The 18415-nt window shown below is 45.2% G+C and overlaps 1 protein-coding gene across 1 annotated transcript; it reads left to right on the forward strand.

Moving 5' to 3' along the window:
- Window positions 1–18: 18 nt before the first annotated feature.
- DDX18 (DEAD-box helicase 18) lies at window positions 19–14687 on the forward strand. Its single transcript, XM_020883045.2, has 14 exons — window positions 19–195; window positions 1872–2429; window positions 3695–3826; window positions 5232–5367; window positions 5965–6065; window positions 6186–6385; window positions 6473–6587; window positions 8422–8561; window positions 9317–9478; window positions 9820–9972; window positions 10584–10697; window positions 12012–12068; window positions 12365–12542; window positions 13002–14687. Exons 1-14 carry the CDS (start codon window positions 111–113, stop codon window positions 13142–13144), a joined length of 2274 nt encoding a protein of 757 aa, XP_020738704.2. The 5' UTR covers window positions 19–110; the 3' UTR covers window positions 13145–14687.
- Window positions 14688–18415: the final 3728 nt, after the last annotated feature.

The following is an 18415-nucleotide window of genomic DNA, read 5'->3' on the forward strand; positions in this document are numbered from 1 at the left end:
CATTTCCGGCTGGCCGCACTGCGCACGTGTGACTAGAGAGGAACTAACGTCAGTTGGGAGAGCCGAAAAGCTGGGCTGTGGCGCCCTGTTGAAGGCACTTTACCGACAACATGTCTCATTTACCGATGAAACTTTTACGCAGGAAGATCGAGAAGCGGAACCTCAAATTGCGACAACGAAACCTGAAGCTCCAGGGTGAGATGCGCTGAACCTCTCGGCGGCCCGGGTTGCGGAGGGAGCCGGCACGTGGGCCGAGGCGCGGCACGGAAGCGAGCGGCGCTGGTGACTAGGGCCCCGGTGTGGCGCTGGCAGCTTCCCCCAGAGCACGCTGCTTGGGGAGCGGGGACAGGCAGCCCGGGGCAGCCTCCGTGCGGGCCCAGCGCAGGTGCCGACGCCGCGTTGCCCCAGATCTGCCCCTGACCTTTCAACTGCAGTTTCTCCTTTCAGAACGCGGATAGGCCCCCGGTTGATTTTCTTTCCAGCTGTGCTTCCAGCTGAACAAGGCTTCCCCACTTCCACCCTCCCTATTCCGACTCCTCGACCTCTAGGGTCCACCTCATCCCCAACCCCCATCTCCCAGTAGACACGTGGAACTTTCTCATCCCCGCGCATCTTCCTTTTACATCATCTATCTCGTGTGTGTATCGTTTCAAAACAAGCTGGGTGTCACTCATTTCATGGACATACTTGATACCCTTGTTTTCGCCTACCTACCTGCACTCTGTCTCGACTCCTGCAGAAGTTCATCTCCTAAGGTGTCTCATGCACGGTCATAGGCGTGATGCATTTGCTCGTGCCCTGTCTTCCCGTCTTCCCTAACTTTAAGTTATACATTTCTTAGGAGCTTCTGCGTATTTGTGTCCAGAACAAAGACTATTGAAAAGCATTTTACCTGAATGTCACTTTTCTTTAACTACCTCGGTTGCAGTCCTAACTTTCTTACGGTGGAGCAGACATCCTGAAGTTAGTTATGTTAGCCTTTTTAGGTCCTATAGAACAGCCGTCCCTAACCTTTTTGGCACCAGGGACTGGTTTCATGAGAGACAATTTTTCACGGTGAGGAGTGGGGGCGGGGGGGGGGGGGGGTTGGAGAGGCGGGCGGTGCGGATGATTCAAGTCCGAATTAAATTTATTGTGCACTTTATTTCTGTTATTGTTATATCAGCTCCCACCTCACATCATCAGGCATTAGATCCCAGAGGTTGGGGACCTCTGCCCTGATAGACTTAAGACCCCCTAGGGCAATGTTGGAGGCATACTGCCTTACACTAGTTGGTTTTCTACAGAGATTAGTTGATTGAAAGAAATCCTGGAGGAGGGAACAAGTGTGTGAATTTTAGGAATGTTTTTGAAGTTCCCTAGTGTTTACATTTCCTATGGAATAACAAAGCATTACTGACTTCTTGGTAGTTTAAGGTAACAAAAGATGGTACTTTGTCAATGTATAAACAGAAACTTGTAAAACATTGTTAGGCATTTATATACAATAAATATCAAGGCAAATAAGTAGTTTCATCAACAGAATTTTCAATTCACTGACATCTAAGAAAGTAGACTTATCAAATACCTAATATTGTATGTTTTGTAAGTACCATTGTTTGGCCCCATAGGTTTCTTGTTTAAGACTTTTAACTCCTTATGAACAGAGAGGTGGTTTTTTGAAGTTAAAAAATCAATGCTGCATTCTCTCCCTGTTTTTAATTTACTTGTCCTGCAGTGAAACACTGTAAAATTGGAACTCATTTTAATGTTCATAACAGGGAAGTAAAAGCTAGACCATTTCAGTACTGGAAGCCACGGCATTTTGTTAGGGATTCCAGGGTTTCTAAGCAAGCCTCTCCTTTGTCACAATGTTTTCTGTTTTTAAACAGGTGCCTCAGCTGTGAGCCTGTCGGAAATTCAAAATGGAGATGTGTCTGAAGAAACAGTGGGAGATGGAAAAGTTAAAAAGTCCATAAAGCAGTCTGTGAATGTGGGCTTGTCAGAAGCCCAAAATGGAGATATAGCTAAACAAACAGTAGGAAGCAGAAAAGTTAAAAAATCCCTGAAACAACCTATGAGTGCTGGGTTGTCAGAAGCCCAAAATGGAGACATATCTGAAGAAGCAAGAGTAGGTGGAAAAGTAAAAAAGTCCCGAAAACAGTCTATGAATGCAAACTTGTCAGAAGCCAACAATGGAGACCTATCTAAGGAAGCCATGGAAAATGTCAAAGTTAAAAAATCTGTGAAAGAGTCTGTAAATACAGGCATGTCAGAAACCCCAAATGGAGATGTATCTAAAGAAACAGGGGAAAATGTCAAAGTTAAGAAAGCCTCCAAGAAATCTACCATGTTGACCAGTGGAGAAGCAGCAATGCAGTGTCCCAATTCAGAATCAAAAAAGAAGAAGAAGAAGAAAAAGAGAAAAATAGTGGATGATGTGGGGCCTGGTATGTACTTTTTTTTTTTTTTAACTTAAGCTATTAAGTTTTTCAAGTTATCATTCTCCCTTTCTTCTCTGAATAAATGGAACATTAATTCCCTCGTGAGGAGAATGTCCAGGATGGGGGAAGAGGGGTATTTTCATTTAGAAGATCATTGGACTGAATAAGTTTAGTGAAAGAAGAGGCATTTTAGTTGAACTGTGAGCAGGCAGAGATTTCAGGGGAGGGTTGGACTGTTCAGCCTTCTGCCCATTTCTGCAGTAAAGCTTAACTGGAGTGCTGTGATGCCCATGTGTTTACTTGACCTTTGTGATGACAGAGACCATGCAGCCTGCAAAACCTGAAGTGTTTACAAATCTGGTTCTTTATAGATAACATTTGCTGACACCTGCGTTAGCATGTCCTATTCACCTTTTGTCTGAAATAAAGTTTTCATCTAGAAAAATGCATTGGATTTTCCAAACATGCGTGGCTCTCTTTTTATTGCCTGCAGACTCTAATGCATTTGTAAGTTATGAGAAACTGCTTAAACAAAAAGTGAAACAAGACAGAGACTAAAGCATGAGGATTAGACATTACAATTTTGATTTAAAGCAATTGTAATCCTGTTCTAAAATTGTAAGTGCCTTTAGGATTCTTGTTCTGAGTATGCTGGAGGAAGTGATAGTTCTACTCTCAAGCACTGCATCACAGGACTGGAAATTTAAATCCTATTGATAACCTTTAAGAATTGTTTTAACAAAAAGAGAAGTCGTAAGCCTTGATAGTATTCATGGCCTTTGAATGTGTGGGTCCTGCAGAGTTGACCATTTCCCACAGAGGTGGGCATAAGATCCAAAAAGAGACCAGTCCTGGGTTACAGAGTCCTGAGTTCTGGTTTAGGTCAATTCTATTCTAACTAGCATCACTAACTGCCATGAATTTTTAAAAGCCCAGCATGGAATTAACCTATTTGGCCCAAAGTAGAACATTTAAGAGCATGATGGGAGGTAGGACTGGGAAGGTAGTTTAAGGGACTCTTTTGAAAGTTGTGAATACATGCTGAGAATGAAGAGCTAGGAAACCTTCCCTCTCTCCTCCTACCACTTACATTCAAGGAACCAGCCAGCCAGTTTCTGTCACCCAGAAATTAAAACTGAAAATGTGTTAAGCTTTTGAAAATATGTTTTGTTTTGATTTTTTTTTTTTGCATCACACATCTTTTATTTTATGATCTCATTTGGTATTCTTGTTTTTAAAAAATTGGGGGGTATTTGTCCTTTAAACCAAAGATTCCAAAAAAGCAAAAGCTGAGTACACCGCTGAAGATGGTGCCCAGGCTCCTGAAGAAACAGAAAACAGTGTGGAGAAGCCAGACGAGGATGAGGACAGCGAAGTGCCCACCCTGCCCCTGGGACTGACAGGTAATTATCAGTGTTTTTCCAGATAGATTTCTAAAATGTCACACCTCCCTGGATTATAGGATTTGAAGGTTCAGTTGTAGCGTTTAATTTAGCTGGAAAAAAATATATTAATAAGTACTGACAAGAAATGGTTTTGTATCTAAATGCTGCTTTTTATCTTCCACGTTGTGTGCTTCAGTTCTTAGCTCTTTGTCTGTTTTTCCTTTCTCTGTATCCCTAACATTAAATATTTGCCATGCACGCAAACAGCTCTTGGGTTCGCTGTCTCTCTTTGGTTTGACACTTTCCATGTTACAGTAGGAAAATCGTCGGCATGGAAGTCTGCAGCCCAGAGGTTTAATGCTGGCTCCATTACTAACAGGAGGATGGAGTTAACATTATTGAGGGGCTTGTGCCACAGTCACCTCTGACCTCTGTTTCTTTATCTGTAAAGTCAAGAGTTTAGAATCAATTGCTCCTAACTAGAAACATCTAGCAGTTAATTAAGTTGTTTGGTTTGGGGTTTTTGTTTATTAAAATAGTGAAGCCCACAACCCAACCTGTATAATCCGAATTGCAAAGGTTATTACGGCAGTGGTTCTCAAGCAGGGTAATTTTACCTCCTAGGTAGGGGGACCCGTCCCAGTTTTCCCATTCAAAGTCCTGCACCCCTTAAGCCTCCTCTGTCCCAGTAAACCAGGGACCAGGTGACAAGTGTCCAGCGGGTAGAGGTCAGAGATGCTGCAGGGCCTCCTGTAATGCATAGGACAGCCTCTCACAGCAGAGAGTTACCCATCCCAGGACGGCAGTGGTGCCCGGGTTGCCAGCCCCTGGGTTATAGCTGGGGCGTATGTTGAGCCGGGAGCTCCCGGGTGGCCTGACGCCTTCCCCTGCGGGAGAACCGCCGCACACCTGACGCATGGGCACATTCTCACCATCCCGGGCGTGTCCGGCTCTTCTCAGTTGTCCTTTTGGAGTGAGAGTTACTATTTTGATGACTTCATACTGTTTTTATACTGAGTGTTTTCTGCCTTTATTTCAGATTTCTTAAACATTTCATTTCTCTCTGAATTTGCCCCTGCCAACCTCACACCACCACCTCTCCCCCAGTGCACCCCCACCTTGGCACTTTTTATTTTACATAAGTCCCTTGATTGTACCACCTCTCCAACTCTATGTTATTTTGTTACAGTATAGGCTTTAGATTACACAGCCATTAGCAGTGGAGAAACTTGCAACAAGTATAAGGCCTTTTTCTTGTTACATAGGAATGTTTGGTGTTTAGTCTTTTCTTATTGGAAGAAGCTCTTCTAAGCTTGACACCAACCCAGTAATGTTTTCAATCAGCAAAACTAATTTAGGAAACTAGCAATATTAACTATTCAGAGAAAGTAAATTTGCTAATGATAAACTATCTTCTGCTTAGGAGCTTTTGAGGATACTTCATTTGATTCTCTGACTAATCTTGTCAATGAGAACACTCTGAAGGCAATAAAAGAAATGGGCTTTACAAACATGACTGAAATTCAACATAAAAGTGTCAGACCACTTCTGGAAGGCAGGTATGGTTAACGCTGAGGTTTGGGCATTAGTACTGGGCTTCCCAAGTGGCGCTAGTGGTAAGGAATTCACCTATCAATGCAGGAGATGGAAGAGATGCGGGTTTGATCCCTGAGTTGGGAAGATCCCTTGGAGAGGGAAATGGCAACCTAAGGCTAGTATTCTTGCCTGGGAAATCCCATGGATAAAGGAGCCTGGTGGGCTCCAGTCTGTGGGGTCGCAAAGAGGTGGACATGACCGAGCCCACACACATACACACACTCAATGTCTCTGTTTTTGGTGCCAGTAGTTTGGGGAAAAAAAATACTAGTATGGTCTATCGATCTCACATTGTGTTGGATAATATATCTAACCTTCATTAAAGGCTTTAGGTTATTTATTGATGTTTGGAGAAAACTGTTCACTTCTGTTTTTAGCACAATTGTTATTTCTAAGTGTTTAACCCACCTGATTGATTTTGGTGATAGAGAAAGTGGGGACTGTTTTCTTGTTATGATCTAGCCTCAGTGCCTGAAACACGTATGATAGTCCGTGGTAGGTATTTCGTAAATATTTGTTGAATGAGTAGAGCAAATATGTTTCTCCTTTTTATTGTTTAGGGATCTCCTAGCAGCTGCAAAAACAGGCAGTGGCAAAACCCTGGCATTTCTCATCCCTGCAGTTGAACTCATTGTTAAGTTAAAGTTCATGCCCAGGAATGGTAAGCCTGTGAGCCCACTGTCTCTGTCAGAATCTCACTAGAAGTCTGTCATGCCTGTGGCTGGACTCCTGGTGGTAACTACAGCTTGACTTTGACCATATACCCTGTTTCGCTTTTTAGGAACAGGAGTCCTTATTCTCTCACCGACTAGGGAACTGGCCATGCAGACTTTCGGCGTTCTTAAGGAGCTGATGACCCACCATGTTCACACGTACGGGGTGATAATGGGTGGCAGTAACAGGTCTGCTGAAGCGCAGAAGCTTGCCAATGGGGTCAACATCATCGTGGCCACGCCAGGCCGTCTCCTGGACCACATGCAGGTGAGAGGACGCTGTTTGCCGCCCCGTCCTCTGTCTGAGAGACTCACTCGGCAGCTGACAGTCCCTTTCTGTCCTTTGTCTTGTCAGAATACCCCCGGGTTCATGTATAAAAACCTCCAGTGTCTGGTTATTGATGAGGCTGATCGTATCTTGGATGTTGGGTTTGAAGAGGAATTAAAGCAAATCATTAAACTTCTGCCAAGTAAGTGGGTTGCATCTTCATGTGGTTTGCAGAGTAGCTGTTGGAAGTAGCTGAGAATTTTTCCTGTACGAAAACTATTAATGTCAGCATTGTAATTTAACCAAGTGAAGTAGTTGTGCCGGTCAGCCTTAGAGGTAGTTTGCAATATATACATCGATCTTACTGGTAACTTAATACAGTGGTTTTGCCATTTGAAGCTTATTTAAGTGCACGTTAAACAGTTTTAACATATGTCTCATTCCTGTTCATCCCTGCCACCCCATCTGTCATCTTCCACTAGTCATCAACTTGTTGCCTTGTGTGTTATGTTTAAGTTATATGTACCTTGGTTATAGTACTTGAAACATTTATAAACTGCTCATATCTATAATAACACTATGGTTCAGTGCCTTACAGGATTTGTTTCTCACTGCTTCATCGAGATATAATTAACATAATAATCTTTACATGTAAAAACATGTAAAGACTATTATGTTTTAAGTATATGATTTGATGCATTTTGTCCTGTTTACACCTTGAAGCCATCACCACAGTCAATACAGTGAATATTCTCGTAACTCTCAAAGGTTACTTTATGCACCTTTGTGATCGCTCCCTCTCTCCCTCAGTAGCAACAACCCTCCCCTGCTTACAACAGCTGCGCGCAGGTCTCCTCTCTCACAGGCGGCGTTGGCCTGCTTTCCGCCAGTGTAGATCAGTTTGCATTTCTCGGGTTCGTATGAATGGAGTCATACGGTATCCCTGTCTCTTTTCTGTTCTTGTGCTCAGCGAATTCTGTGACTTGTCTGTGCCGTTCCATTCTCAGTGGTTCCTCGCTTTTCCTCCCTGGCATTCTGTTGAATAAATATGCCCCAACTTGTTGTCCATTTAACTGTTGATGGGCGACTGTGTTGTTAACAGGTTTGGTCTGTTACATATAAGGTTGCTATGAACATCCACCTACAACTCTTTTTATGGGCGTATATCACCTTTTCTGTTGTGTGATTATCTAAGAATCTATAGGATTATTTGTATCATTTTACATCCCCATCAGCAGAGTATGGAGGTCCCAGTCCCTCCTGTTAAGTCCTGAAATTAGGTAGTGTTAATCCTCCAGCTTTGTTAATTTGTTTTGTCTGTTCTCATCCTTTGCATTTCTGTATGAATGTGAGAATATTTGTCAGTCTCTGTGATCTTGGGATTGTACTGAATATCAGTCATTGGTGGAAGATAAAGTTGGGTCCTTCAGCACATGAATGAGGTGGATCTCCGTTTATCAGCTCCCTGATCTCTCTCAGAAGTGTTTCAGAGTTTTCACTGTACAGGTTTTTTCATATCTTGTAAAATTTTTCACTTAATTGTTTTCATGTCTGATTGCACTGACCAGACCCTCCAGTGTACTCCTGAGTAGAACTGGCTAAAGAACACATCTCTATCTCACTCGTGGCCTTAGGTGGGAAAGCATTTGGTCTCCCAGCACTAAGTGTGGTGTAGATGCCACACGTCTAGATGCCCTGTATAGGGGGACCCCTTTCGTTCCTAGTCTGCTGTTTCTTAAAGCAGAAATAAATGTTAACTTCTGATAGATGCTTATATTTCTGAATTCACTTTGCTAAAATTCTGTAAAAGATGAGTTGGAAAGTAAGCTGTCTTAAGTGAGCTTTAGCAGAAATTGTCCACTTCCACTTAGCTGTCAAAGCTGTGAACATAGAGTTGTCCTGGCTGCCCCTCTTAGTGTCTGCACTGATACCGTGTTTCTCTTTTCTGAAAGTTCTACTTAGAGTGCTTTTAGTTATGAAGCAATTCTAAAAATTCCCTGAAAGATCTGGGTTACTTTTATATGGATATGTTTCAGCACGCAGACAGACCATGCTCTTCTCTGCCACACAAACTCGAAAAGTTGAAGACCTGGCAAGGATTTCTCTGAAAAAGGAGCCTTTGTATGTTGGTGTTGATGATGATAAAGCCAATGCAACTGTAGACGGTCTTGAGCAGGTACTTTTTGTCAATACCTTCCATTTTAAGGATCTCCTTTGGTGTTTCCCTGCAAGTTTTTGGAGGATCCTCTGAAAAGCAAATGGGTTAATGAACTTAATAATAATACCACCAATTTTATATGAGGAAAAAGGGGTTTTGTTGTTCAGTAATATCTTGGGCTAAAATGTGAGGTGAGTTAGAAGGTGGAGAGGCTGGTTTCAAGCATGTAACTGAGGTGACAAAGATCCAAAACAGGTTGATTAAAAATAGAACTTTAAGATTGAGTCTTTTGATGAGTAAAATATTTCTTTCCTGTAACAATTTAGCTTAAAAACCTTTCATTGGTCATTTAGTTTTTAAAAATATATTCACCTAGCTTTGTGATGTTGTTTAGGATAGTGCACTTCAGCTGTGGTTATTTGAGATGTTGCTGTTAAGGACCTTCTAAAAATGAATCACTGATATGCTTAGAAGGTTCCAATTAATAGAAGTATTGGTATACTATGATTACAAGAACTTGATAACCAGTAGTCTCAGAAATATGGAAAATATTTAGTATCCAGTGATTGTAGCCAATAAAAGGAATCAAAAGATTTAAAATCAGTCTTATTTTAGGACTGCATTATTATAATGAAGATAGTAATTTTGCTATAGGTGAGGCTTAACAGTGTATATGCCATGTTGGTCTGTTCTCTCCATCAAATTACATTGGTTCATGAAGCTGAAAGTATCCATTTGGTTATTTTATGTCTGTTCACTTGAACCTCTTCTAGGGATATGTTGTCTGTCCTTCTGAAAAGAGATTCCTCCTGCTCTTTACATTCCTTAAGAAGAACCGGAAGAAGAAACTAATGGTCTTCTTTTCATCCTGTAAGTCCGTGAAATACCACTATGAGTTGCTGAACTACATCGATTTGCCTGTCCTGGCCATTCATGTAAGTGGTTATGATAAGTTTATTAAAAACAGCTTACACTTACCAAGTTAAGTAGGTTGTGGAGATTGAGGTATTGCTCTCACCTTCAGACATAGTTCTGAGTAGTTTGGACAATAACAGTTGATGGGTCCTGTGTGGAGGGAACTTTGCTGGGGGGAGGGGGGGTGGGCGGGAAGTGGGAACCTGAAAGGAGGAACAGATGCCATCGCTTAGGGAAATAAGCCAGGTAGTGAGCTTGAAATAAAGCAGGTAGCAGGTCCACAGTTTAGGGGTTCTACATCAAGACATCCCACAAATGCTCTCAAATTTCCTCTTCCAATGGATGTTTGTTTTGGTTCTAGGGAAGGCAGAAACAAAATAAGCGTACGACCACGTTCTTCCAGTTCTGCAATGCAGATTCAGGGATCTTGTTGTGTACAGACGTGGCAGCTAGAGGGCTGGATATTCCTGAAGTGGACTGGATTGTTCAGTATGACCCTCCAGATGACCCCAAGGTAACTGGCATCCTTGGGTTATCGCCCCAGGTTCCCTGAGAAGTACCCCATCCCACAGACTGTTCCTCAAGTTGTTCCCAGTCCCACTTTGGCATACAGCCACACAGCAACTCTGCAGTATCTCGGTGATGCTCACAGTGTTTAAGGCTTTCACAGGACCCAGAGAGGGTGTGTGCAAGGAGATTTGAGAGGCATCAGTGGGACTTAACTTAGGAATGTTGCCTGCTTGGGGCAGTCTATTAAGATCAGTAGATGTCAGAAGAAGAAAATGTGCTTATGGAGATAGATGCCATTCTTTAGTATATGTAGTAAAATAAGTTTTTTTAGGTATTTTCAACAAAAGGTAGATTATATAAGTTGTCAGCCATTTGAATGTTTCCAAAAACCCTTATGAAGTTGAAGCCCACTTGCTGGTCATTTCATGGATGATAGAATTAAGGTGAACGTCCTGTCCGGCTCTCCTTGGCCTCGGTACGTCTCTGTGGGGATGGAGCCTGCAGAAGGGATGGGGGCCCACTATCTTCGGGGAGCATGGTGATAGGCTGTGTGGCAGCCACCAAGGTTGCCATGCAAACCAGTGTATTGCCTCAGGTTTTCTCTCTCCACCAAAGGAATACATTCACCGCGTGGGCAGAACAGCCAGAGGCCTGAATGGAAGAGGGCACGCCTTGCTCATTTTGCGCCCTGAAGAATTGGGTTTCCTTCGCTACCTGAAGCAATCCAAGGTAAGGATCTTCACTTGGAAAACCTTACACTGGGGACAGATTCCTCTCCAGAGGAATTGTTTGCCGGTGCACACGGCCTCAAGGACCGTTTCTAGGTGTGTCCAAGGGGTTCCAACTTGTCGCCATTCTGTTAGGATAATTGGTGCAGGGGGTTAGCAAATGAGGTTTCTGTGGGTCTCATCCAGGAAAGAGGAGCCAAAAGCTACCCACAAAGCGCTGTGCTTGAGCCTGTGTCCCTCGGGGCGTCCCTGTCCCCAGTCTGCCCACGGCCCTGTGAATCCTCCTCTGCTCCTGCGCCCCTCCTGTCTTCCCCTCACCCACAGCTGCAGGGAGCCCATCCCCTCCTACCCCCTCCTGTTCCGGGCCCCAGTCCTTGCCTGGGGCCTGCCTCGCTCTTTACCGTCTGTAACCTCTGACCAGAAAGGTAACTTCAGCCCTGAATCCACTCTTGTCACAAGCTCCAGCGTGGCTGCTGCACATCACCTTCCTCGGTCTGCAGTTTTGGAAAGTGGGTTCTGTTTCAGCTCCTCTGATTCTGGTCTCGGTCCACCTCACCTGACTCCGGCCTGTCTGTTACCAACTCTTGTCTGTTACAAGTGAACGCTTGTCCGGCCTTGTCTTTCCCGACGTTTGCCTCATTGGCACATGTTGCTGGTGTATTTTCCCTCACCCCAGGTAGAAGCAGTTCCTAGAAATTGCCATCCGGCCTTTGCAGTTTTTCTCTAGCTGCCTGGTTCCTGGTTCCTCTGGGAGGGCGTCGCTGATCTCATCCCTCCTTCATGTGCCCCCACCCCAGGTGCTTATCAGGTTGTCAGCCCACTCACGTGTCTCCCTCCAGGGCCGCAGGGCCCGGGACTCGGGTGGCTGTTCTTTTTCCCCAGCGCCTGCATGGGCACTTTTCCAGTTGTCTCATAAGAGACGACTGGTAAGAAATCCCTGCCGTGGGAGCTGGTGGTCACAAACCCCAGTCACAGGGCAGCATGATGCCGGGGCAGCCTTCCCAACCCTGAGAGAAGAGCTGGTGGCTCTGTAAGCGAGAAGCTGAAGGCTGCTTCACCACGTTGCGTCTGCAGAGAAGAGGCTTCCGTGCATCGCCGCCCCTCTCAGCTTCACACCTTTCCTTTGAGGAGGGTCCCGTCAGTGTGCGTTGGGACAGGCAAGGTGCACCTCGCCCCTTGGCATTGGGAGACAGGGAAACAGGCCTCTGGCCCGTGAAATTGAATTCCACAAGCCTTTTCCCTTCCATCTCATCAGTGACTGATGAGCTGCATCAGACCAGCCTGGTTTACTAACCTGCATGCTTTTGTTTTCTAGGTTCCATTAAGTGAATTCGAGTTTTCCTGGTCCAAAATTTCTGACATTCAGTCTCAGGTATGTGGGGGATGGAGGGTGGGGGGCATCCCAGCCCTGTCTCTGTAGTGTCTCATCGCCACTCACTCTCCTCCAAGCCGCCCTTACTATAAAGTGGGAAGTCTGGACTTGAATGGTCATCACATTCGCGTATAGTCTACCTGGTTTCAGTCTGTACCTTAACGTGAATTTTGTCATTATTCTCACTGCACCCTGATTTTGCAGATATTACAAAGCTTGGAGCAAGTGTTTTGGAACAGACGTTATAGATGAATTGTGCTTGCTTGCATTAAAGTCAGTATTTCTTTCTGTTTCAGCTTGAAAAACTGATTGAAAAGAACTACTTCCTCCATAAGTCAGCCCAGGAAGCATATAAGTCGTACATTCGAGCCTATGATTCCCACTCCCTGAAACAGATCTTCAATGTTAATAACTTAAATTTGCCTCAGGTTGCTCTGTCATTTGGCTTCAAGGTGCCTCCTTTTGTTGATTTGAGTATCCTTTTCTCTGTGGTTATGAATCTGTCCAGGAACTGTGGGCCAGCAGCCTGACCGGGGGCTTTGGGGCTTGGCACTCAGGTTGGCTTGTGCTCTGGCTGAGGCCTGGGGCCCAGGTGGTCAGATCAGTCACTGACCTCGCGTCAGCGCTCGCGTGGGATAGTCAGGGTGGAGACACAGAGACGAGACAGTTTATGGCGTTGAAAAAGGACAGTGGAATTTGAGTGGCAGAGAGAGCCAGGGAAGTGGTCATAGGTTAAGTATGAACTGGATCTAAAAATCCTGCCTGCTGGTTTCAGCCCCCAGTCACGTGGCCACTCCTGGTTCGAGTGGGGGAGGGCGGTGGCGGGGGGGGGGGGGGGGGTGGGCCCTGGTACACCGCTGGCCGCTTCTCCCTGGGTGGTGGTCTGGAGCTGGCTGTCTTTGTGTTGCTGGATTTCCTTAATGTCCCCTTTAGATGTGAACAGCAATGACGGCAAAGTTAGAAAGCGAGGTGGTGGCGGTGGATTTGGCTACCAGAAAGCCAAGAAAGTCGAGAAGTCCAAGATCTTCAAACACATAAGCAGGAAGCCGTCTGACGGCAGGCAGTTCTCTCACTGAAGATACACCTTTGTCCTGAAATGGATTTTCTTTTTCTCGCTGTAAGAAAGGAATTTGTGTTAATTTAGGATTTGGACTCATCTAACTAGTGTGAATTAACTTGGGTCGCCAGCACTGAGGTTTCCAGTGAGTCTCCTTTTTGGAGATATGAAACAGGTCGTGATGTCTTGATTGCCCAAGAGCACAGCAAGGCATCTTTCTAGTTTTTGTGATGATAGGATATTTCTAAGTGTAAATTTTTTTTTTCCCCCAAACTTGTTACTGTTTTAACATAATTCTTTTGGTACCTTGCCTTCCTAGTGTCTGAAGCCTTTTGTGACTTGGATTGCTGTGTCAGCCTGCCAGAAAGGGCAGGTGACCGGACACTGGACAGGTGGTGGTGGTGCAGAAAATTGTCTCAATTGTTTTTGGTTTCAGTTTTTTCTTGGACCTTAACAGTGTTTTGAGCCCTGCTGAAAATGTTGCTGTGTCAAAGGGCAGAGAGCTTTGGGAAATCCCTAAGAAGCACCTTCAGTTAAGAGAACACTGGGCTTTTATATGCCAGACTTTAAAACAAGGAGCCTTTTTCTATTTTACTTTTTCAGGAGTAAGAAATATGCCTTGTCATTGTTACTTGAATAAAGCACCCCTAGCAGTCCTGACATTGAGGGTAGGTTGGGGGAAATCCCAGATTTTGTCTCTGCTCTTCTCCATTTGGTAACTTAGCAGACTAAGGCACAAAGAACGGTGACACCCCTCAGTCAAACTTGTTTCTTTGAAGTGGTTTCAATATTGGCGAGTCCTTCCAACTCAAAATACTTCCAACAATATTTTGAAGGCAAAAGCATCTTTTTGAGAAAAACTGCCTCTTCCAGATCCATGAAACGAAAATTGATTTATGGTGAAAACTGAAAATGAGCACACAACAGAATACCAAAGTCAGTGGTTTAGTCACATGGGGTTTTTTGTTGTAATAATTTTTGATTTCTGGTGTGTTTGATGTTTTATTTCTAGTGTGTTTTATAACTACAAAATGGTTATTACATTTTGTAGTAATTTAAAACCAAAGTTGCTAGCATCATTTTGCTGTTGTACCAGTTAATATTCATGGATTCCTATTAAATGTGCTAAGAATATTAAATGTTGAAGAAAGAGTCTGGTAAACAGCATTCCAGTAGGAAAAGAAGGATGCTGTCCCACATCTGGGCTTGACCACTGTCCCCCTTGCTGGACATGTGCTGGGCTGCAGACCTTGATTGCTGGACTCCTGACCTTAATTGCTGGACTCCTGGCATCTAATAACTGTTTCTCTTTACAGTGACTTTTCTTTGTTTCAGAAATAATCATGTTTTAAAAAGTACACAAAAGCAGAGAAGAATATTTAATCACTGGAACAGAAGTAAATACTGTTAATATTTTGATACTTAATCTTCCAGTGTTTTGTATACATACTTTTAAATTTTTTTTATCAAAAGTGAAGTAAATAATCCTCTACCCAGTATTTGTAACCGTCTTGTTTCATAATGTTATTTTCCTGTGTCATTAAACAATTACATCAACTTTGTATCATTTATTACTGCTTTCACCTTGCTTGGTCCGCTTGGACTTGAGTCCTGGATGCCAGGAGTGGCATCCTTGATACAGGATCCTTGTTACAGCCAGAACCCAGACTGGCTCTCCTTGTTACATTGTGTCTGGTGTCCACTGGTCTTGCCATTTGTGAGAAAAGCATATAAACAGAACTATTCGTCCTCCTATAATGGCTAACCTCAGGACTTGGTGGGAGTCCTACATGAGACGATGCTAACAAGGCCAGTCCAGCCTAGGGACATCCAGACAACCAGACCTCACCTGCCTGGCCAGGATTCACATGGGAGGGAGCCGGTCACCAGAATCTCAAGGCCCATTTGCACACAGAGAAGACCCCTTAAGCCCCTGTGCTAAGGGCAAAGCTGCAGGTGGCATGTGTGGGGCCATTAATTTGACAAATAGGATTGAGTGGCCTCTTTAGCCAGCGAAGCCCGGCAGCACAGGCCGGGAGCCAAGCAGATCACTGCTTCCAAGTAGGAAACTGGGTCCTCCAGGCTGTGGGTAATGTTGTCTTTGGAATTTCTAGATTTCTTTTGGTCTTAACTGCCCAGGTGCAAGCTGAATTCAAATAAACTAAAAAAGGATCTTGTTTATTCAGAAATGCATAGTGGTTAAAAACAAGTCTGGAACCAGAATGCCTGGATTCCAATTCCCGTTCTGTCTCATTCCTGGGCCTATTAAATGAGTAGAACAAAGTACCAAAACCTACTTTGTAAGGTGGTACAAATTGAATGCAGTAACATGTAAGGTACTAGGATGGTGTCCGGTATAAAGCACTCAGTACCTGTTGGCTGTCTATCAGTACATAAATCCTACACGAAAGGCCTGCTGCCCAACGGCAGTAGGTACAAGGACTCGGAAAAGCCTGAACCAGCTTGGGCCTTTTGGAGAATAGACCGAGGATTTTGACAGTCCAGGTCCCCTGGAATTCTGATCAGACCTAGGTTTGGGGACGTGCTCCAGTCCTGTCATACCTTCTTAAGACAACCATCAGGTAGATTCATGCAGTTTTCAAGGCTACTCTTCAGATGGGTGTTCTGGTAGAACAATGACTTCATAAACCATAAATCTTTATGAATTAAGAGCCTGCTAGGTACCAGAACCTGTGGAGGACACAGATGCATGTGGCTGAGATCTTAGGAGCCTTGGAGGTCTAGAGAAGTTGTCATACTGTAACATTGTTTTCCAAGTCATGTGACAGATGCAGATCCATAGAGATACCCCAGCTATTTCTAAGCCTGGAAATTCTGCATCCTTGGGTTCTGGTGGACTTCAGCTGAAAAAGAGGTGTTGGAACATTCTCCACCTATGGACGACAGACTTTTGTTCTGGGACATGAGTTCCCAAATGCCACACAAGAAATGTACCACACAAAAAACCTTGAGGATTTGAAGATTTTTCTTGCCCTGTGCCCAGGAGATTTAGCAGAGCAGAGGAGTCGGTGATTCTCAGCACACTGGGTGTGGGAACATCCAGTCTAGAATACAAACACATACACGATCTTGCTGAACCTTGTAATGCTATCATCTTGCAAAATAAAAAAGCCCAAGAAAGGAAATGGTGTCAGTGTTTAGCCATCCACAAAGCAGGGTGGCGGAGGAGACACCTAAGCCTTCCTGGTAAGAAGCCGTGGTGCCTCTGTTCGAATGCCTCGTGGGAAAGCACAGCGGGCGGTAGCAGAGCAGCCTTGGCCGCGTGCCTCCCCCAGCCAGGCAGTCTCAAGGTCCCCCGACGGCGCTCCATTCAGCTGGGACCCAGTCGGTCGGTGTTCACACAGGAGATGTCACATGGAGACGGCCATTCTCCCCTCCGGGACCCAGCATCTTCATTTGTTTGAGGGGCCGGCTGTCGTCTGATCTCCTGCCTGTATACAGAGAGCATGCATGTCCTGTGGGTTGTCAGGATCACTTCCCATTGGAAAGCAGAAAAGCCTCGCCTATAGTGAGAAGGGCTATGATTTATGCATGAACCGGAAGGCTTCCCAAGTGCGGCTAGTGGTCAAGAACCCACCTGCCAATGCAGGAAACAGCGTGGGTTCAATCCCTGAACTGAGAACAACAGAAAAGGGATCGGATAGGTCGGAAACAAAACAATGTCTTCTCGGACTTTCCTGCTTTCCTACACCCTGTCCCTAGGATGAAAACGTCATGTTTTCGGATGCTTTGGGCCAGTGAAGCTAAGGTGTCCTACAATTCCTGCGAGTCCGCATCTCGCCAGCAGGGAGCGCCTTCAGCCGGCCGACCCCTCTGCGCCGGATCCCGGGATCGATCGTCCTCAATTTGTTGGCAGAAGAAGGCGATAGGGAGGTCCCTGCCGCTACCCCGGGAGAGAGTGGGGACGGCCACTCGCCAGGCTCCATCCTGCTCAGGGTAGGCGCGAGTGTCCCTAGATGCAGATGGGACACAGCAGCGAGCCTGCGCCCTTGATCCCCGACAGAGCGGGCGCTGCTGGCGGATGGCACAGGAGGCGTGGCTCGCAGCCCTGCTCCTAACCAGGGCCGTCTTGCCTAGAAAATCCCCATGGACAGAGGAGCCTGGCTGGCCGCAGTCCGTGGAGTCAGAAAGAGTCAAACGCGACTTTAGCGATTGAGCACGCAGGGTGATAGAGGAAAATTTTTAAAGATCAGAAACCACACGAGCAGTGGTCTCAACTTTGTTCAGATAACCTGTATTTGAGCATCTAATAAGGGTAAACCAGGTAATAACTAGACCAGGTAGCTCAGCTGGTAAAGAATCTGCCTACAATGCAGGAGACCCTGGTTCCATTCCCGGACTGGGAAGATCGTCTAGAGAAGGGATAGGCTACCCACTCCAGTGTTCCTGGGCTTCCCCGGTGGCTCAGCTGGTAAAGAATCCACATGCAATGTGGGTTCAATCCCTGGGTAGGGAAGATCCTGGAGAAGGGAAGGCTACCCACTCCAGTATTGTGGCCTGGAGAATTCCATGGACTACAGTCCACGGGGTTGCAAAGAGTCAGACATGACGGAGTGACTTTCACTTTATGACTTGCCTGGTGGCTCAGACTGTAAAGAGTCTGCATGCAGACTCTGGTCCATGAGGTCGCAAAGAGTCAGACATGACTGAGCAACTTCACTTTCACTTCACTTTTTTAAGGGTAGAACTCCAGGAGTATAGGGGTGATGCTGATGTCCTTCTAGAAGCTTACTGTGAGAGGGATATGAGATAAATACCAGGACAATGTACTATACAGAGAAAATAACCATCTCCAAGGGTTAAGTGATCCAGAGCAGCTTTGGGAAGGTGTGACATCAGAGTTGAGTCTTGAATGAGGATTTACCTAGAGCGAAAGGGGTGAAGGAAGGGGGAATCCAGATGTCCAGGTAACGTGAATGCATAAGCAAAGGCAAAGAGGAAGCAGCTTAGGGTATTTGTAAAACAAGAACACACCATCCCCTTTATTGGGCATCTGTCCTTCCCAGGTGGCGCTAGTGGTAAACAACCACTGCCAATGCAGGAGACAGAAGACAGGAAGGTTAGATCCCTGGGTCGGGAAGATCCCCTGAGGAGGGCATGGCAAGCCACTCCAGTATCCTTGCCTGGAGAATTCCATGAACAGAGGAGCCTGGTGGGCTGGGATCCATAGATTCACGAAGAGTCAGACATTAAAGCAACTTAGCGTGCACACACACAAGGATTCAATGAACCAATATGATAAGCCTTTCAGAAATGTTCACTGCCATTA

Source organism: Odocoileus virginianus, chromosome 13 (genome assembly GCF_023699985.2).
Source record: "Odocoileus virginianus isolate 20LAN1187 ecotype Illinois chromosome 13, Ovbor_1.2, whole genome shotgun sequence".
Lineage (NCBI taxonomy): Eukaryota > Metazoa > Chordata > Mammalia > Artiodactyla > Cervidae > Odocoileus > Odocoileus virginianus.

Coding starts and splice junctions, on each gene's coding strand:
- DDX18 (XM_020883045.2), top strand. CDS start 111: ATGTCTCATTTACCGATGAAACTTTTACGCAGGAAGATCGAGAAGCGG. Junction 6,386..6,472: donor GTCTCCTGGACCACATGCAG/GTGAGAGGACGC, acceptor TTGTCTTGTCAG/AATACCCCCGGGTTCATGTA. Junction 12,543..13,001: donor GCCTCCTTTTGTTGATTTGA/GTATCCTTTTCT, acceptor TGTCCCCTTTAG/ATGTGAACAGCAATGACGGC.